This window comes from Lotus japonicus, chromosome 2 (genome assembly GCF_012489685.1).
Source record: "Lotus japonicus ecotype B-129 chromosome 2, LjGifu_v1.2".
NCBI classification, from domain to species: Eukaryota; Viridiplantae; Streptophyta; class Magnoliopsida; order Fabales; family Fabaceae; genus Lotus; species Lotus japonicus.
In genome coordinates, this window is record NC_080042.1 from 7,485,971 (window position 1) to 7,500,598 (window position 14,628).

General features: G+C 38.6%; 1 protein-coding gene across 1 annotated transcript; it reads left to right on the forward strand.

The window, feature by feature from the left end:
• Positions 1–13,857: 13,857 nt before the first annotated feature.
• On the forward strand, positions 13,858–14,628 carry LOC130735998 (AT-hook motif nuclear-localized protein 28-like). Its single transcript, XM_057587861.1, has one exon. The coding sequence runs from the start codon at positions 13,858–13,860 to the stop codon at positions 14,626–14,628; it is 771 nt and encodes a 256-aa protein (XP_057443844.1).

Below are 14,628 nucleotides of genomic sequence, written 5' to 3' on the forward strand. Positions count from 1 at the left end.
ATATGGTGCAATTTGGAAAGTTTATTACAACTTTTGCTCATTGGCGATATCACTTTCGTTTTTTAATTTTTTTCGGCTTAAATACTCTAGAGGTCCCTGGAATTGTATGTCGTACGAAAATAAGTCCCTGAAAAAAAAATTCCCGAATCCGGATCCCTAAATTTTTTTTTAATCTAAATAAGTCCCTATGTGTGTTTTCAGCATAAATATTACCCTCTCATCATGTCCACGTGACTTTTTATATATCCTAGTCATTTTTTAATTCCACAACTTATTAAATACTCAAAAATAAAAATCCAAAAATAAAAAATAAAAAACCCAGAACATTCTTCAAACATCTACATCATCTTCAAACATCTTCATCAACATCTTTAATATAAAATCCAGAAAAATCAAAAAAATCAAAAAACATATTTTCTTAATTAAACATTTATCTTTAATTAATTTTAAAAATATCATTACTATCTAATTCTGCTCCATATTCATCTCCAGTAAATCAACAACATAAAATTTGGAAACAAATTAAGAAGAATCAAGAAATTCAATCATAAACAAAAACAAATTTTCACCCATCATGAATGTTCACAACCTGAATACCATTTTCACCCACCAAGAAACTGTTGTCCAAAGCACCAAGCGCAAGGCTCTGTGTACCACCATTCGCAGCTTCTTCAAACTTTGGAACCCACCTTCAAAACCCACTAAGATTCTTCCTTTTCATGCTCCGCTCCTCCTCTTCCTCGGAGTCTCTGTCGACTCGGTGGGTCTTAACGAAAGTGTACAACGTGAGTTTGTCGAGGTTACCTATTTGGCTTTGGGCGTGTTCCCACCAACATGGAGGTAGAGCTTCACGACGTTGGAGATCGAAGCAGCAGAGGATGAAGAAGCGTATTTGAGCTTGGCCTTGACATCATCCTGCGACGATGGCGAAACCCAGATCCGGAAAACCCATCTCGATCTAATGGGTTTTGATAGCAATTTCGCAAGTGCACGAATTGATCGAAGTAATACAAAAGATTGTCAAACCACAGGGATAGTTGTTTGTTGATTTGATCTTGGAGATTAATGTTTGGAATGGAAAAGAAAAAGAAATATAGATTAAAGTTTGTTGTGATGAAAGCAATTGTAACAAAAGCATAAACAAGAATCTTGTAAGACTTATGAGAAAACAGTACCCTGGGTCAAGTTTCACCTAATTCAGTTATGGTACTCACAATCTAATTCATATATGAACTCTTAGAAACATTTCTATGGCGATGTAGCCTTTACCTTCACTTGTTAATACCTTAATCAAGTAAATCATTCAATTTCAGTTGCTAAGCCTAATGCCTTAGTACCTAGTCAATTCAATTGAAGAATTATTGTTCTATGTTCATGCCAACACAAAAAGTTCACACCCTTATACCTAAGTGGTAGTAAACAAATCAATCTAATCTCAAGCCCCTTAATCCTTACCAACTACCGTTGTGAAAGAAGAAAGTCAAACACTTGCATGCATTCAAGAGAGTATTGAAACAGAGAAAAGATACATAAAAAGGAAACTTTATTCATATAAGAAACTCAGAAGTTCATAACATAACTTAAACTAGGATCCACAATCCCCAAGGTACAAAGGTAAACTAGTCAAGCATGGATAGGGAATTCATAATGCAAATTAAAAGAACAAAAACCTAAAGCAATAGTACCAAGAAGCCTCCCACAAGCTCCAAGAACCTAAACCTCTAAGTTTTGTTCAAAAAGTTACAAGATCCTAAAAGAAATAACAAAAACCCTATTTATAGAGTTTCCAGCGGCGCACCACGCATGTGCGTGGCCTCTTCCACGCACATGCGTGGATCATCTGTTAAATTTCAGCCTTCATGTGATCCCACCACGCATGTGCGTGGCCTAGGTGGCGCACATGCTTGGCCTTCAACCCTTTCCACATTTCTTCGCACAGAACTGCCACGCATGTGCGTGACATAGCCGACGCACATGCGTGACTCATCAGATTCTTCTTCAATTTTGTAACTACCTCTTCACCCATCATCATGGCTCATTACTTGGCCTTCAACCATCATCATTAGCCTTCAAAAACCTATCAAACCTGAAAAGAACCTTAAGAATCCATCAAAACAACAATGTAACTCATGGGAACATGTCATTAATCATGATAATTCATCATCCCTTCATTCAATTCAGCAAATAAAACCCCCAATGTGCAATCAACACTCATGAATTCAAAGGACTTCAACTCAAAACTGACCATAGGAATTACTCTCTAACTAAACTAATAAAAAAACCAAATAAATTGATTAAAAACACTTAAACTAATGCAGATGCAATTATGAATTAAAAAGGGACTCAACTTGACTTAAAACTCAATAAATGATGCAAAAAGGAAAAGAAAGAAACAAGAAGGACTCAAAAAACATAGAATAAACCTCGGGTCATCAGGTTTGAAGCTGAAAGATCCACCAGTAATACTCTCCAATCCTAACACCATCCGTTGATTTTCTCCTCCTCTGACTTCATCCCTTCCAGATCTCTCTCTTTAGCTTTTTCGATTTACAGAATGGAAATTTGGGGAAGAAATAGAGATGGGTCTATTTCTGAGATAGGGCGTAGAAAGTTGATGGAGGTTGCCGATTAGCAGATGAGGGCAGGAGCATGGTAGAAGGTTCTTGATTCATTTTCTAGAAGATAAGAACTTGGCTGTGATGAGAGAAAGGAAGAAGCTAAAGGATGCAGAAGAATAGTGGATGATTCAGATTCAGAACTTGGCCTGCGTTTTTTAATTGCTTGAGTTTTTAATTAACATTGAGATTCTGATTTTTTAAATTTGGTACTGAAATGTTTCGATTGAGGCTTTTGATGAAGATGATGAACAATGAAAAAGGAGATGAAGATGTTTTGATTTGTGGGTTTAATGATGGAGAAGGAGATGAAGATATTTCTGGGTTTTTTAATTTCTAAGATTTTCTCGGTTTGTTCTTAATCATTAGATGTGGAAAATATGGAATTTAAAGAAAAACGAAAAAAAATTACTAGTTTTAATTATATGATGACTTAATTAAATTATAATTATTAATTATATGACATGGAAATATAAAAGCCATGTGGAAGTGACGTGGACATGATGACATGGTAAAATTTGTGACACATAGGCTGAAAACACACGTAGGGACTTATTTAGATTTAAAAAAAAAATTCCAAAGATCGGGAATTGGAATTTTTTTTCCAGGGTCTTATTTTCGTACGGCATACAATTCCAGGGACCTCCGGAGTATTTAAGCATTTTTTTCTCTAAAATCTACACTTCCATCGGTGTTACTCAGTTTTTATTTTACTTTTATTTTTCTAGACTTTCTTTGCGACTGAAACATAATCTGTCACAATGTCCCAGTGAATAAAAGATACTGAAAGAAGTTCTCCATCTTGAAGTATTTAGTGACAATACTATTTGTTGTGGATTTATAACCGTCACAAAATCCTAGTGTATAGAATAAGAGTAACGACAAAATGATGAAAGAGAATTGTTGCAAAGTAATTAGTGACGGAGTACTATTCACGACATGTATGTATCAAACCCAATCTTCGATTCATAAAAAGACTGCAGTACTCTGAAAATCTTCACTATCTATATGTCGTTCGACACGCATACTCATATTTTGCAATGTAGAACATAATCAGAAAAAACACCGGTGAAATATTTCACCTCTAGTATGTTACGTATATCATCATCCCTGCTAATTGCAATTTTTTATTCATTTTTCTTCTCTTCTACACTTGCTGCCAACAGATACTCCTAAGACCCTTTTTTAAGTCGTCCTTATAAGATTTGCGGTTAGATAATAGATTCTCGATTCAAAATAATCACCACCTTAAGGGTATAATTCAAAAGAACATGATACCGGATTAACCAATCCATCCAGATGCTCATGTGGTAAACATATCAGATTCACAAAGAAATTCCTTTCTTTCAAAATCATAGAGAAATTCACACAAGCAAACAATTGAAGCATCACTGCTTCTCACACAGTCAAACAAGCACAAGACACAAGTCACACAACCTAGCATGACAAACCTACTTCCCAACAAGACTCGACCAACTTGACAAATTCATCAACAGCTTTGGTATTCTCAACCTAAGCTCTGATACCACAGTGTAGCTCCCCCTAACTCCTCACCAAGTGTGGTCTTTAAAACCTTGTCACATCATTGATATTGTAGGAGAATCTTTTCTCAAGAGAGCTAATGACCCGGATTTAGTAGTGTTTTTAGGGTCATTTCTTTGTAGGTTTTGAGTCTTTTTCTTGTGTCTCAAGTAGTGTTTCATGCATTCTCATGCATTTTTGCCTTTCTTTGTGTTTTTACTTTGCTTTGGTAATTCCATAGTCTTATAGGGACTTTTCTTGCATTTTAAGTAAGTTTAGGACTTGCATAATTTTCCTAATTTATTTGAGGGATCTTTTGTGCTAATAATCTCTTGGAGTTCCTAGATATTTTTCCTTGCTTTGTTCCTAAGTAATCAGGTCTGAAACTGCAGAAGAAAGAAGATCAAAAGGCTTGGAAAATTGAAGGGAGGCTTAAAGGGGAGTTAAGAAGAAGGTCAAGAGGTTTTCTAGCATGTCGAGAGCGCTCAGACTCTCGTGTTGAGCGCCTGAGCGCCAATTGGATCGTTGTGTACATCATGCTAGAGAGTAATTGGCGCCTGAGCGCTCCTGTTGAGCGCCTAGGCGCCAATTGCCTTCCAGAGGCACTTTTTCAGCATGGAATTGGAGCTTTGGCGCTCTGAATTGGTGCCTGAACGACCGGAATAGCCCAGACTCGTGATTTTGCCTATAAATAGGATTCTAGTCATTTTCTTTTGTAATTTTGGATATCTTTTCATACTTTATAACATTCAGAGGTAGAGGATCATCTAGGAGAGTGAGAGAAGGCTTCGCCATGCTTGGCTAGTCTCTCTTCTATTGCTTTGGTTTTCTTTGTAAGACTTTTCATATTTGAGTTATAATCTTAAGTTCTTTCCCACATGTTCTTCTTCTTTTCTTGAATCCCATATTCTGAATTTCAATCTAAGCTTGTATGCATGCTTACTTTATGCTTTTCTATAATCAGAACGGAAGTTTGTTATAGATTAGGGAGCCGATTTGGGATTACCCCTTCTATGCTTGCTACTAGGAATAGAGGAAGGGTTGGGGTTTGATGGCCTGAATTTGCATGATCTAAAACCTCATATAAATGACTAAGTACACAAGGAATTGGACTTAGCTTTTAGTATGAGAGAATTGCTTATGTGAGGAATCAATAAGTGAGTAACTAGGCTATATCATCAAGGAGAGATTCATGAGATCATGTGCTTAGAATGATGTGCTTGAATTGACTAGTTGAACAGGAACCCAAAGCATTTCCATATCTGTTTTTCTTTTATTTTATCTTTGCTACATCGACGTATCTTTATCTTAATAAAACAAACCTTCAAACTCAAGGCTTAAGCTGAATTTAGCCACTCACAATCCCTGTGGTTCGATAATTAAAACCGGGTGGATTCGTACACCTGCGAATTTACCAACAAGTTTTTGGCGCTGTTGCCGGGGATTATTTGTGATTTTTGGTTTGAGTTACGAGTTTGAAGTATAGTCTACCTAAGACTATAACTTAGGGCTGAATGGGAGACAACCCATGTTTTTTTCAGATTTACGTTTTTGTTTCTTTTGTTATGGTTTCAGGAAATAAAAGTGGAGAACACCTGGAGGCACTCAATCACTTGAAAGGAGGTTTCTTTTCTTACTCTAAGTTTAGTCCATGCATTTTTAGCATATTTTTCTTTTATAGATTTTGTTTATCTTTTTGATCATGCATTTTTTTTAGAGTCTTTTATACCTTGGTCTTTATGCCCTTTGCTCAAATGACATGTTCCCAAGTCTAGCTCACTCACATGATGCTGGTTTTGAAAATTTTTTTAGTGGATACTTTGTGCTTTCTTTTGGGGAGTGATTGTATGTTTGGGAAAGAGAGGGAGAGACTTCGGTCTTCTAAGTGTTGTCTTGAGGATAGAGTTGATGTGAGTCCACAAGGGTCCATCTTTGACCCTTCACTATATAATTTCACTAGAGGATCCTGACTCACTTGCACTTCTTGGTTCTGTGTTTCATTTAGTGCACCCTTGAGAGTAGCTTTATGAGACTTGCATTTTTTAGACTGGTAGGTTTTCTTGGACTTCAGAATTTGTTTTATAACATATTTGTCCCTAGTTGACCCCTTTGAGCCCTTGTGGAGAATTCTTTGTTACCTTTGTCATATGGGCTGGTTGTTTGGTTGGATTAAATGGGGATTTGTGGTCCTTAAATCTTAATGGAGCTAGTTTATGAAAAGTGCAATTGTCTCTTGCCCCAAAGAAAAAAATTGAAAAAATTGAAAAAATTGAAAAGAGAAAATGAACTCCATGGGCTGGATGGAGTTCCAAAAAAAAGAGAAAAAGAGAAAATGAACTCCATGGCAAAGGTGGAGTTCCAAAAAAAAAAGAAAATTTCTGAAACAAAAGGGGGTTGAGTGACTTGTGTGCTAAGTATCAATTGCTTTAAGCTCTGGTTTTCATGAAGGACCACACTCAAATTTTGTGCAGCCTTAGTCTTCCTTAGGGACCACCTACCTTGTGTTTTACCTAGCCAACATTATATCCCTTTTGAAGTCTCATTGAATAATGCATTGTCAACTTTAGTTGCTCTTGAGGGAATGATTCTCAGAGCCTATGAGCTTACTTGTGTACTCAGTGCACTAAACAATTGTCTCATGCTAGTTTGTTAGCTCTAAATGCTTCTCATAGTGAACTCTAATTCTTCTTTATCTAAGAGTAGCATGAAGTTAATTGTTGAATCTTTCTCATGGAACTAACTACATTCACTTGATCCCCCGGTTTTGTGAGAATGTATCCCTCTTTTGGCATGTGTGTTGGGAGTAATTCTTTATGCTTGAGGGCAAGCTAATCTTAGTGACGCTCGAGGGCGAGCTGTCGTTGAGTATAGTGCTGTGATGACCCGGATTTAGTAGTGTTTTTAGATTCATTTATTTGCTAGTTTTGAGTCTTTTTCGTGTGTCTCATGTAGTGTTTCATACATTCTTATGCATTTTTACTTTTATTTGTGCATTTGCATTAGTTTAGTAATTTTGTAGTTTTATAAGGGCTTTAGTTGCATTTTATTAGAGTTTAGGAGTCCTAGACAATTTCCACTTGTTTTGGAGCCTTTGTGCAAAACTAACCTTTGAATTTCTAGATATTTTCCTAGCTTTGTTATCATGTTTTCAGGTTGTAACAGCTGAAGAGGGAGTGTCTAGAGGTTTGGAGACTTGAAGGAGGCATTAAAGTGGAGTAAGGAGGCATTAAAATGGAGTTAAAATGAAGTTCAAGGAGTTTTTGGGCGAGCACAGGCGCTCAAGCGCCCCTGTCTGGCGCCTGAGCGCCAGCTAAACAGTAGGTGTTTTCTGCTAGCATCTGATGCTGGCGCTTGAGCTCCATGATCTGGCGCTTGAGCGCCCCGGTGGCAGAAAACACGCCCCTTTGGCCTATAAATAGGATTCTAGTCATTTTCTCTTGTATCTTTTCATACTTTGTAAAATTCAGAGGTAGAGGATCATCTAGGAGAGTGAGAGAAGGCTTCCAAGCTTGTAATTCAGGTTCTTAGCCAAGCATGACTCTTGCCATGCTTGGCTAATCTCTCTTATGCTTTGGTTTTCATGTAAGACTTTTCATATTTGAGTTATAATCTTAAGTTCTTTCCCACATGATCTTCTTCTTTCCTTGAATCCCATTTTCTAAATATCAATATAAGCTTGTATGCATGCTTGCTTTATACTTTTCTATAATCAGAACGAAAGTTTGTTATAGATTAGGGAACCGATTTGGGGTTGCCCCTTCAATCTTGGCTACTAGGAATAGAGGAAGGGTTGAGGTTTGTTGGCCCGAAATTGCATGATATAAAACCTCATATAAATGACTAAGTACACAAGGAATTGGGCTTAGCTTTTAGTATGGGAGAATTGCTTATGTGAGGAATCAATAAGTGAGTAATTAGGCTATAGCATCAAGGAGAGATCCATGAGAACATGTGCTTAGAATGATGTGCTTGAATTGACTAGTTGAGCAAGAACCCAAAGCATGTTCTTTTCTGAGTTTTTGTTTATTTTATCTTTGCTACTTCGACATATCTTTGATTCAATAAAACAAACATTCATACTCAAGACTTGAACTGAATTTAGTCACTCGCAATCTCTGTGGTTCGATAATTAAAACCGGGTGGATTCGTACACTTGCGGATTTACCAACAAGTTTTTTGCGCCGTTGCCGGGGAAAAGAGAAAATGAACTCCATGGCCGGAAATTGAAAAGCGAAAATGAACTCCATGGCCGGATGGAGTTCCAAAAAAAAGTCAAAAGAATAAAATGAACTCCATAGAATGAGTGGAGTTCCAAAAAACGAAAAAATTCTGCAACAAAAGGTGGTTGAGAGACTCGTGTGCTAAGTATCAATTGCTTTAAGCTCCGGTTTTCATGTAGGATCACACTCAAATTTTGTGCAGCCTTAGTCTTCCTTAGGGACCACCTACCTTGTGCTTTACCTAGCCAACATTACAACCCTTTTGAAGTCTCATTGAATAATGCATTGTCAACTTTAGTTGCTCTTGAGTGAATGATTCGCAGAACCTATGAACTTGCTTGTGTGCTCAGTGCACTAAATTATTGTCTCATGCTAGGATGTTAGTTCTAAATGCTTCTCATAGTGGACTCTAATTCTTCTTTATCTAAGAGTAGCATGAAGTTGATTGTTGAATTTTTCTCTTGGAACTAACTGCATTTACTTGATCCCCCGATTTTCTAAAAATGTATCCCTCTTTTGGCATGTGTGTTGGGAGTAATTCTTTGTGCTTGAGGGCAAGCTAATCTTAGTGACGCTCGAGGGCGAGCTATCGTAGAGTATAGTGGTGTGATGACCCGAATTTAGTAGTGTTTTTAGGGTCATTTCTTTGTAGATTTTGAGTCTTTCTCTTGTGTCTCATGTAGTGTTTCATGCATTATCATGCATTTTTGCCTTTCTTTGTGTTTTTACTTTGTTTTGGTAATTCCATAGTCTTATAGGGACTTTTCTTGCATTTTAAGTAAGTTTAGGACTTGCATAATTTTCCTATTTTATTTGAGGGGTCTTTTGTGCTAATAATCTCTTGGAGTTCCTAGATATTTTTCCTTGCTTTGTTCCTAAGTAATCAGGTCTGAAACTGCTGAAGAAAGAAGGTCAAAAGTCTTGGAAAATTGAAGGGAGGCTTAAAGGGGAGTTAAGAAGAAGGTCAAGAGGCTTTCTAGCATGTCGAGAGCGCTCAGGCGCTCGTGTTGAGCGCCAATTAGATAGTTGTGTACATCATGCTAGAGAGTAATTGGCGCCTGAGCGCTCCTGTTGAGCGCCTAGGCGCCAATTGCCTTCCAGAGGCACTTTTTCAGCATGGAACTGGCGCTCAGGCGCTCTGAATTGGCGCCTGAGCGCCCGGAACAACCCAGACTCGTGATTTTGCCTATAAATAGGATTCTAGTCATTTTCTTTTGTAATTTTGAATATATTTTCATACTTTGTAACATTCAGAGGTAGAAGATCATCTAGGACAGTGAGAGAAGGCTTCCAAGCTTGTAATTCAGGTTCTTAGCCAAGCATGGCTCAAGCAATGCTTGGCTAATATCTCTGCTATTGCTTTGGTTTTCTTTGTAAGACTTTTCATATTTGAGTTATAATCTTGAGTTCTTTCCCACATGTTCTTCTTCTTTTCTTGAATCCCATATTCTGAATTTCAATCTAAGCTTGTATGCATGCTTGCTTTATGCTTTTCTATAATCAGAACGGAAGTTTGTTATAGATTAGGGAACCGATTTGGGATTACCCCTTCTATGCTTGCTACTAGGAATAGAGGAAGGGTTGAGGTTTGATGGCCTGAATTTGCATGATCTAAAACCTCATATAAATGACTAAGTACACAAGGAATTGGGCTTAGCTTTTAGTATGAGAGAATTGCTTATGTGAGGAATCAATAAGTGAGTAACTAGGCTATATCATCAAGGAGAGATTCATGTGTTCATGTGCTTAGAATGATGTGCTTGAATTGACTAGTTGAACAAGAACCCAAAGCATTTCCATCTCTATTTTTCTTATATTTTATCTTTGCTACATCGATGTATCTTTATTTTAATAAAACAAACCTTCAAACTCAAGGCTTAAGCTGAATTTAGTCACTCACAATCCCTGTGGTTCGATAATTAAAACCGGGTGAATTCGTACACTTGCGGATTTACCAACAAGAGCCTTCGTAATACTAATATATTAATATTATAGTAAAAATACTTAGAATTCCACGCATATTATCATCATTATAATGAAAACAAATAAATATAATTAATAATAAATATATTAAAATATTAGAGTCTTCCAAAAGTGAGCCAAAGCCTCGGGCAACCCTAGTGATCACTGGATTCAAGCACAAGTATCATAGAGAACAAAAGCCTTACAAAGTGAGCCAAAATTCTTAATCTAATTAAATCAAAAAAGCCTCGTCAGGCGAGGCAAGCCTCAGTATAAAAATGCACTTGAACAGTTAGGAGTAGATTTTGACTTTTGTGTTGTAGGAAATTTTCAATTGAAATGAGAATGTGGCACGCCCTATAGAGCCAGACCTCGAGGAAGGCATGTGAAGAGACTAAGGATCTATGATGAGGGCGAGACGAGTAGGGTAAGTAATAGAACGTGGCTCTTGGGCGTCCCAACAGAGCGTCGTCAGGTATTTAACATCCAAATTCATTGACCATGGCGATCCGTTATCACCGTTCCTCTTCAACATTTGTGCTAATGGGTTTTCGTGTATGCTAAACCAACTACTTCAGGATGGTTTGTTCTGCGAGGTCAAAGTTGGAAGCTCTCTCCGCATTAATCATCTCCAATTTGCGGATGATACGTTGCTCTTTTGTGAAAATAGCGAAGAGCAATTGGATGTTATGTGCAATACTTTGATATCTTTCTTGTTTACTTCTGGTCTGAAAGTGAATCTATCTTAAACGTTGCAAGTGGGTTGTAACGTTCTGGAAGAGACAACGGAGAGAGTGGCTACTTTCTATGGGTGGAGTGTCGGGCATTTACCGCTGCATTATCTTGGTGCCCCTTTAGGAGGTAACCCTCGACGGAAATCTTTTTGGGATCCCATGCTTGAAAAGCTTGGAGGCAAAACTCGTTCGTGGAACTAAAAGTGCACCTCTCTTAGTGGCCGTCTTATCCTTGCCAAGGCAGCGTTGTGCTAAATCCCCATTTTCTTAATGTCCATCTTCAAAGCTCCATTATGCGTGGTGGGTGAGATTGAAAAAATTATCAGGTCCTTCATATGGTGCCGCGACAGTGGGAATAATAAAATTGTGTGGATTCCTTGAACCTTTAGAGGAACAAGGCCATATTAATTAAATGGGCGTGGCGGTTTGGGTTAAAACATTCAAGCTTATGGAGGAATTTTATCATCGCAAAATATGATTTGGACCCTCGGGTTCTGCTACTTTCTAACTGGCAGCCAGAGAAGGTGGCCTGGTCACCTTTATTATAGGATATATTGGTTACCATAGGAGAAGACTCCTTTCTCTAAAAGGGTTTCAAAGAAGGTGCCTTATGCAAAATTGGTGATGGAAGGTGTATTAATTTCTAGAACGATCCTTTGGAAGATTTGATCCCTTTAAGGGAGAATTTTCCCCGGATTTTTTCTATGTCAACTGACAAGAATGCTAGGATGTAGGATGTGGGATGTATTCACCATGGAAAATGGAAATGGGACCAGCATTTCCGAAGGGTTTTTTTGGCTTGGGAGGTGCAGATCTTCTCTGATTTCAACCTGGCAATTGCTTCCGCCTTTCCACAACTCAGAGCAACAGATAGTCTTATATGGGGGCTCGATAATTCTGGGGTCTTTTCAATTAACTCCTTGTATTCGTGGGCTGAGAGGAGAGCATCTCAAAACAGTGGTTTGACAATCCCGGTCAAAACTTGGAAAGTTATCCCTCCTAAGGTTGGGCTGCTATTCTGGCAAATCTGCAACAACAAAGTTGCTTCCAAAACGAATTTGATGAGGAGAGGGATCACAGTCCATGATCAAAGGGTTTGCTCTATGTGCAATGTGTCCACTGAATCAACGCAACATTTGTTTTTGCATTTCTATGAGATATGGCAACTTTGGTGTGCCATTATGTACAGAGAAGGATTTCGTAGGCCATTCCGAGGTTGATGGCAGCTTTGGCAGTCGAGTGGGAAGGTTTGGTTGTGATTCCTGATCTGTTACTGTGGAATTTAACACCTTCTTCTCTTACCTGGACAACTTGGTTGGACAGAAACGACGTGTTATTTAAGAACAAAGCTTTTATAGCCTATGAGGTTTAGGACTTTGACCATCTGAAAGTGGCATGGTGGACCAAATTTCATTGGAAAGATTGTCCATACAATGCATCCCACTTCTCCTCCAATTTCTGCCACATTAAGGTAAGTAAATCCTTGAAAGCACCACGTGTGGCTGTTTGACAACCTCCCTCTCTTGGCTTTCTCAAATTCAATGTTGATGGAGCTTCCCAAGGGAATCCTGGACTTAGTGGGATCGGAGGAGTAGTGCGTAACCATGATAATGTGATAGTGGGGTAATTTTCCAAAGGGATAGGACATGGATGGGCATTCGCAGCGGAGGTTAAAGCTATCCTCCTTGCCCTGTTATTCTGCCAGCAATTTATGCTAAGTAACGTCTACATCGAGAGTGATTCAACGATTGTCAGGTGGGTAGTTTCAACTGGTAGAAGACCGACAACACTTCTATATGATCTTTGTCAGATTGACTTCCTTGCGAAGAAGGTATATTGTCTTGGAATCAATCACTTTACAGAGAGGTAAATGAGGATGCCGACAAGCTGGCCAAAGCAGGTTGCAACCGTGCTGATGTTCTATGGGTGTCTTTGGAGACTCTGCAGCAGGTTTAACGAGGAGTTTTTGTTGTTTCTCTATCAGTTTGATGCCTTAGCGTTATCTAGAGGAGGTAGTTGGGTGCTGGTTGCCGGGTTCTGGTTGTGGACACAAAGCTAGTTACTCTGGAAATCTTGTGTTTTGTGTTACTCCTTATTTGTGTTGCTTTGCTAGTTTTCGTTTTCTTTCTCGTTTTGCTTTGGATTATGTAATATTTGGATTCTGTATTGGCTTATGCCCTTTATTATTAATATATAAGTTTCGTTTGTCCAATAACTTGGGTTGAGTAGGAATGTAGAGAAATATTCTTCGTGGCATAGATTAAATTCCTAGAATGTAGTTTGACAAATAGATTAATTAGGAGGATGGCATCTCTGGAAAAAAAGTGCAAATCCATCGGAATTAAAATAAGAAATGAATGAAAGAATGGATAAAGCACAATCAATCAATTTTGAATTGACCTATTTATGAATTGAATTGCCGCAAAAGTATGCATTTAGTTTGGCCTTCAGTCTATTACCTTTTACATCATTTTGAATACCAGTTATTTATAATTTCAACGCCACGTGCGTCTCAAAAGAATTTTACTGATAATAAAATAATTTGACTGACCCTAACATTTGAACAGTAATTAAAAAGATTTATATGATGCCTGAATTATTGGTCAAGATCAGAAATATCATAAAGAATTTTGACCAACCTAACATTTGAATAATAATAAAATATTCATAAGATGCTCCACAACCAAAATCATCTTAACACACATAGACTCTCATATTCCCTAAACACACTATAAATTCTAGTTGAGATACCATCAAGCCTCATCCTTCACTCACTGCCTCACTCTCTCAGAACATAACCAAACAATGGCACTGCAGCATGGCATGCCAATGTACCTCTCTCCAAGTTTTGGACACTTCGGTTTCCACCTCCAGCCTCCACCCTCCGGCCTCAGCCCCAACCAGCAGGCAAAGCCCTCCTCTTCGGCCAAAAGGCCCGTCGGCCGGCCACCGGGCTCCAGGAACAAGCCAAAGCCCTCGATGGTCATCTCCCAGGACAACTACGACATGATGCCAGCAATCATCGAGGTCGGAGCTGGCAAGGACGTCATGGAGGTGGTGGCCCAGCTTGCCCGCCTCCGAAACTCCAGCATTATGGTGGTGCATGCGGCGGGCACTATTTCCAACGTGACTCTTAGGAACCCTAAGGCCGAAGCCCCTTATTCTTTCATCGCCCATGGACCCTTTGTTTTGTTGGGCCTCTCTGGCTCTTATTTGATACAATCTTCTGGTGGCGTTGGCTTTCCTTCTTCTCAGCCATCGTTCATCCCAAATCTATCTTCCTCTGTGATTCACCCCACCTTTACGATCTCCATCTCTAGCTTGCAGGGAGAAGAATTTAGTGGGATCGTTGCTGGGAAGGTCATGGCTGGGAATAATGGGGTCACTATTACGGCCATGTTTGTCCAGAACCTTGAGTATCATAGTTTTAGTGTCGTTACTGAAGGCGATATTATGGAAGAAGATATTGATAACCCTCGTGGTAGTGGTGTTAGTGGTGCTCATGAGGGTGCTAGTGGTTTTGAAGGCGGTGCTTGTGCTAGTGGTTTTGGCATGCCTGGTTTTATACAAAATTGA

What these genes read in the sequence shown, in the direction of transcription:
- LOC130735998 (XM_057587861.1), top strand. Translation starts at nt 13,858, where the DNA reads ATGGCACTGCAGCATGGCATGCCAATGTACCTCTCTCCAAGTTTTGGA.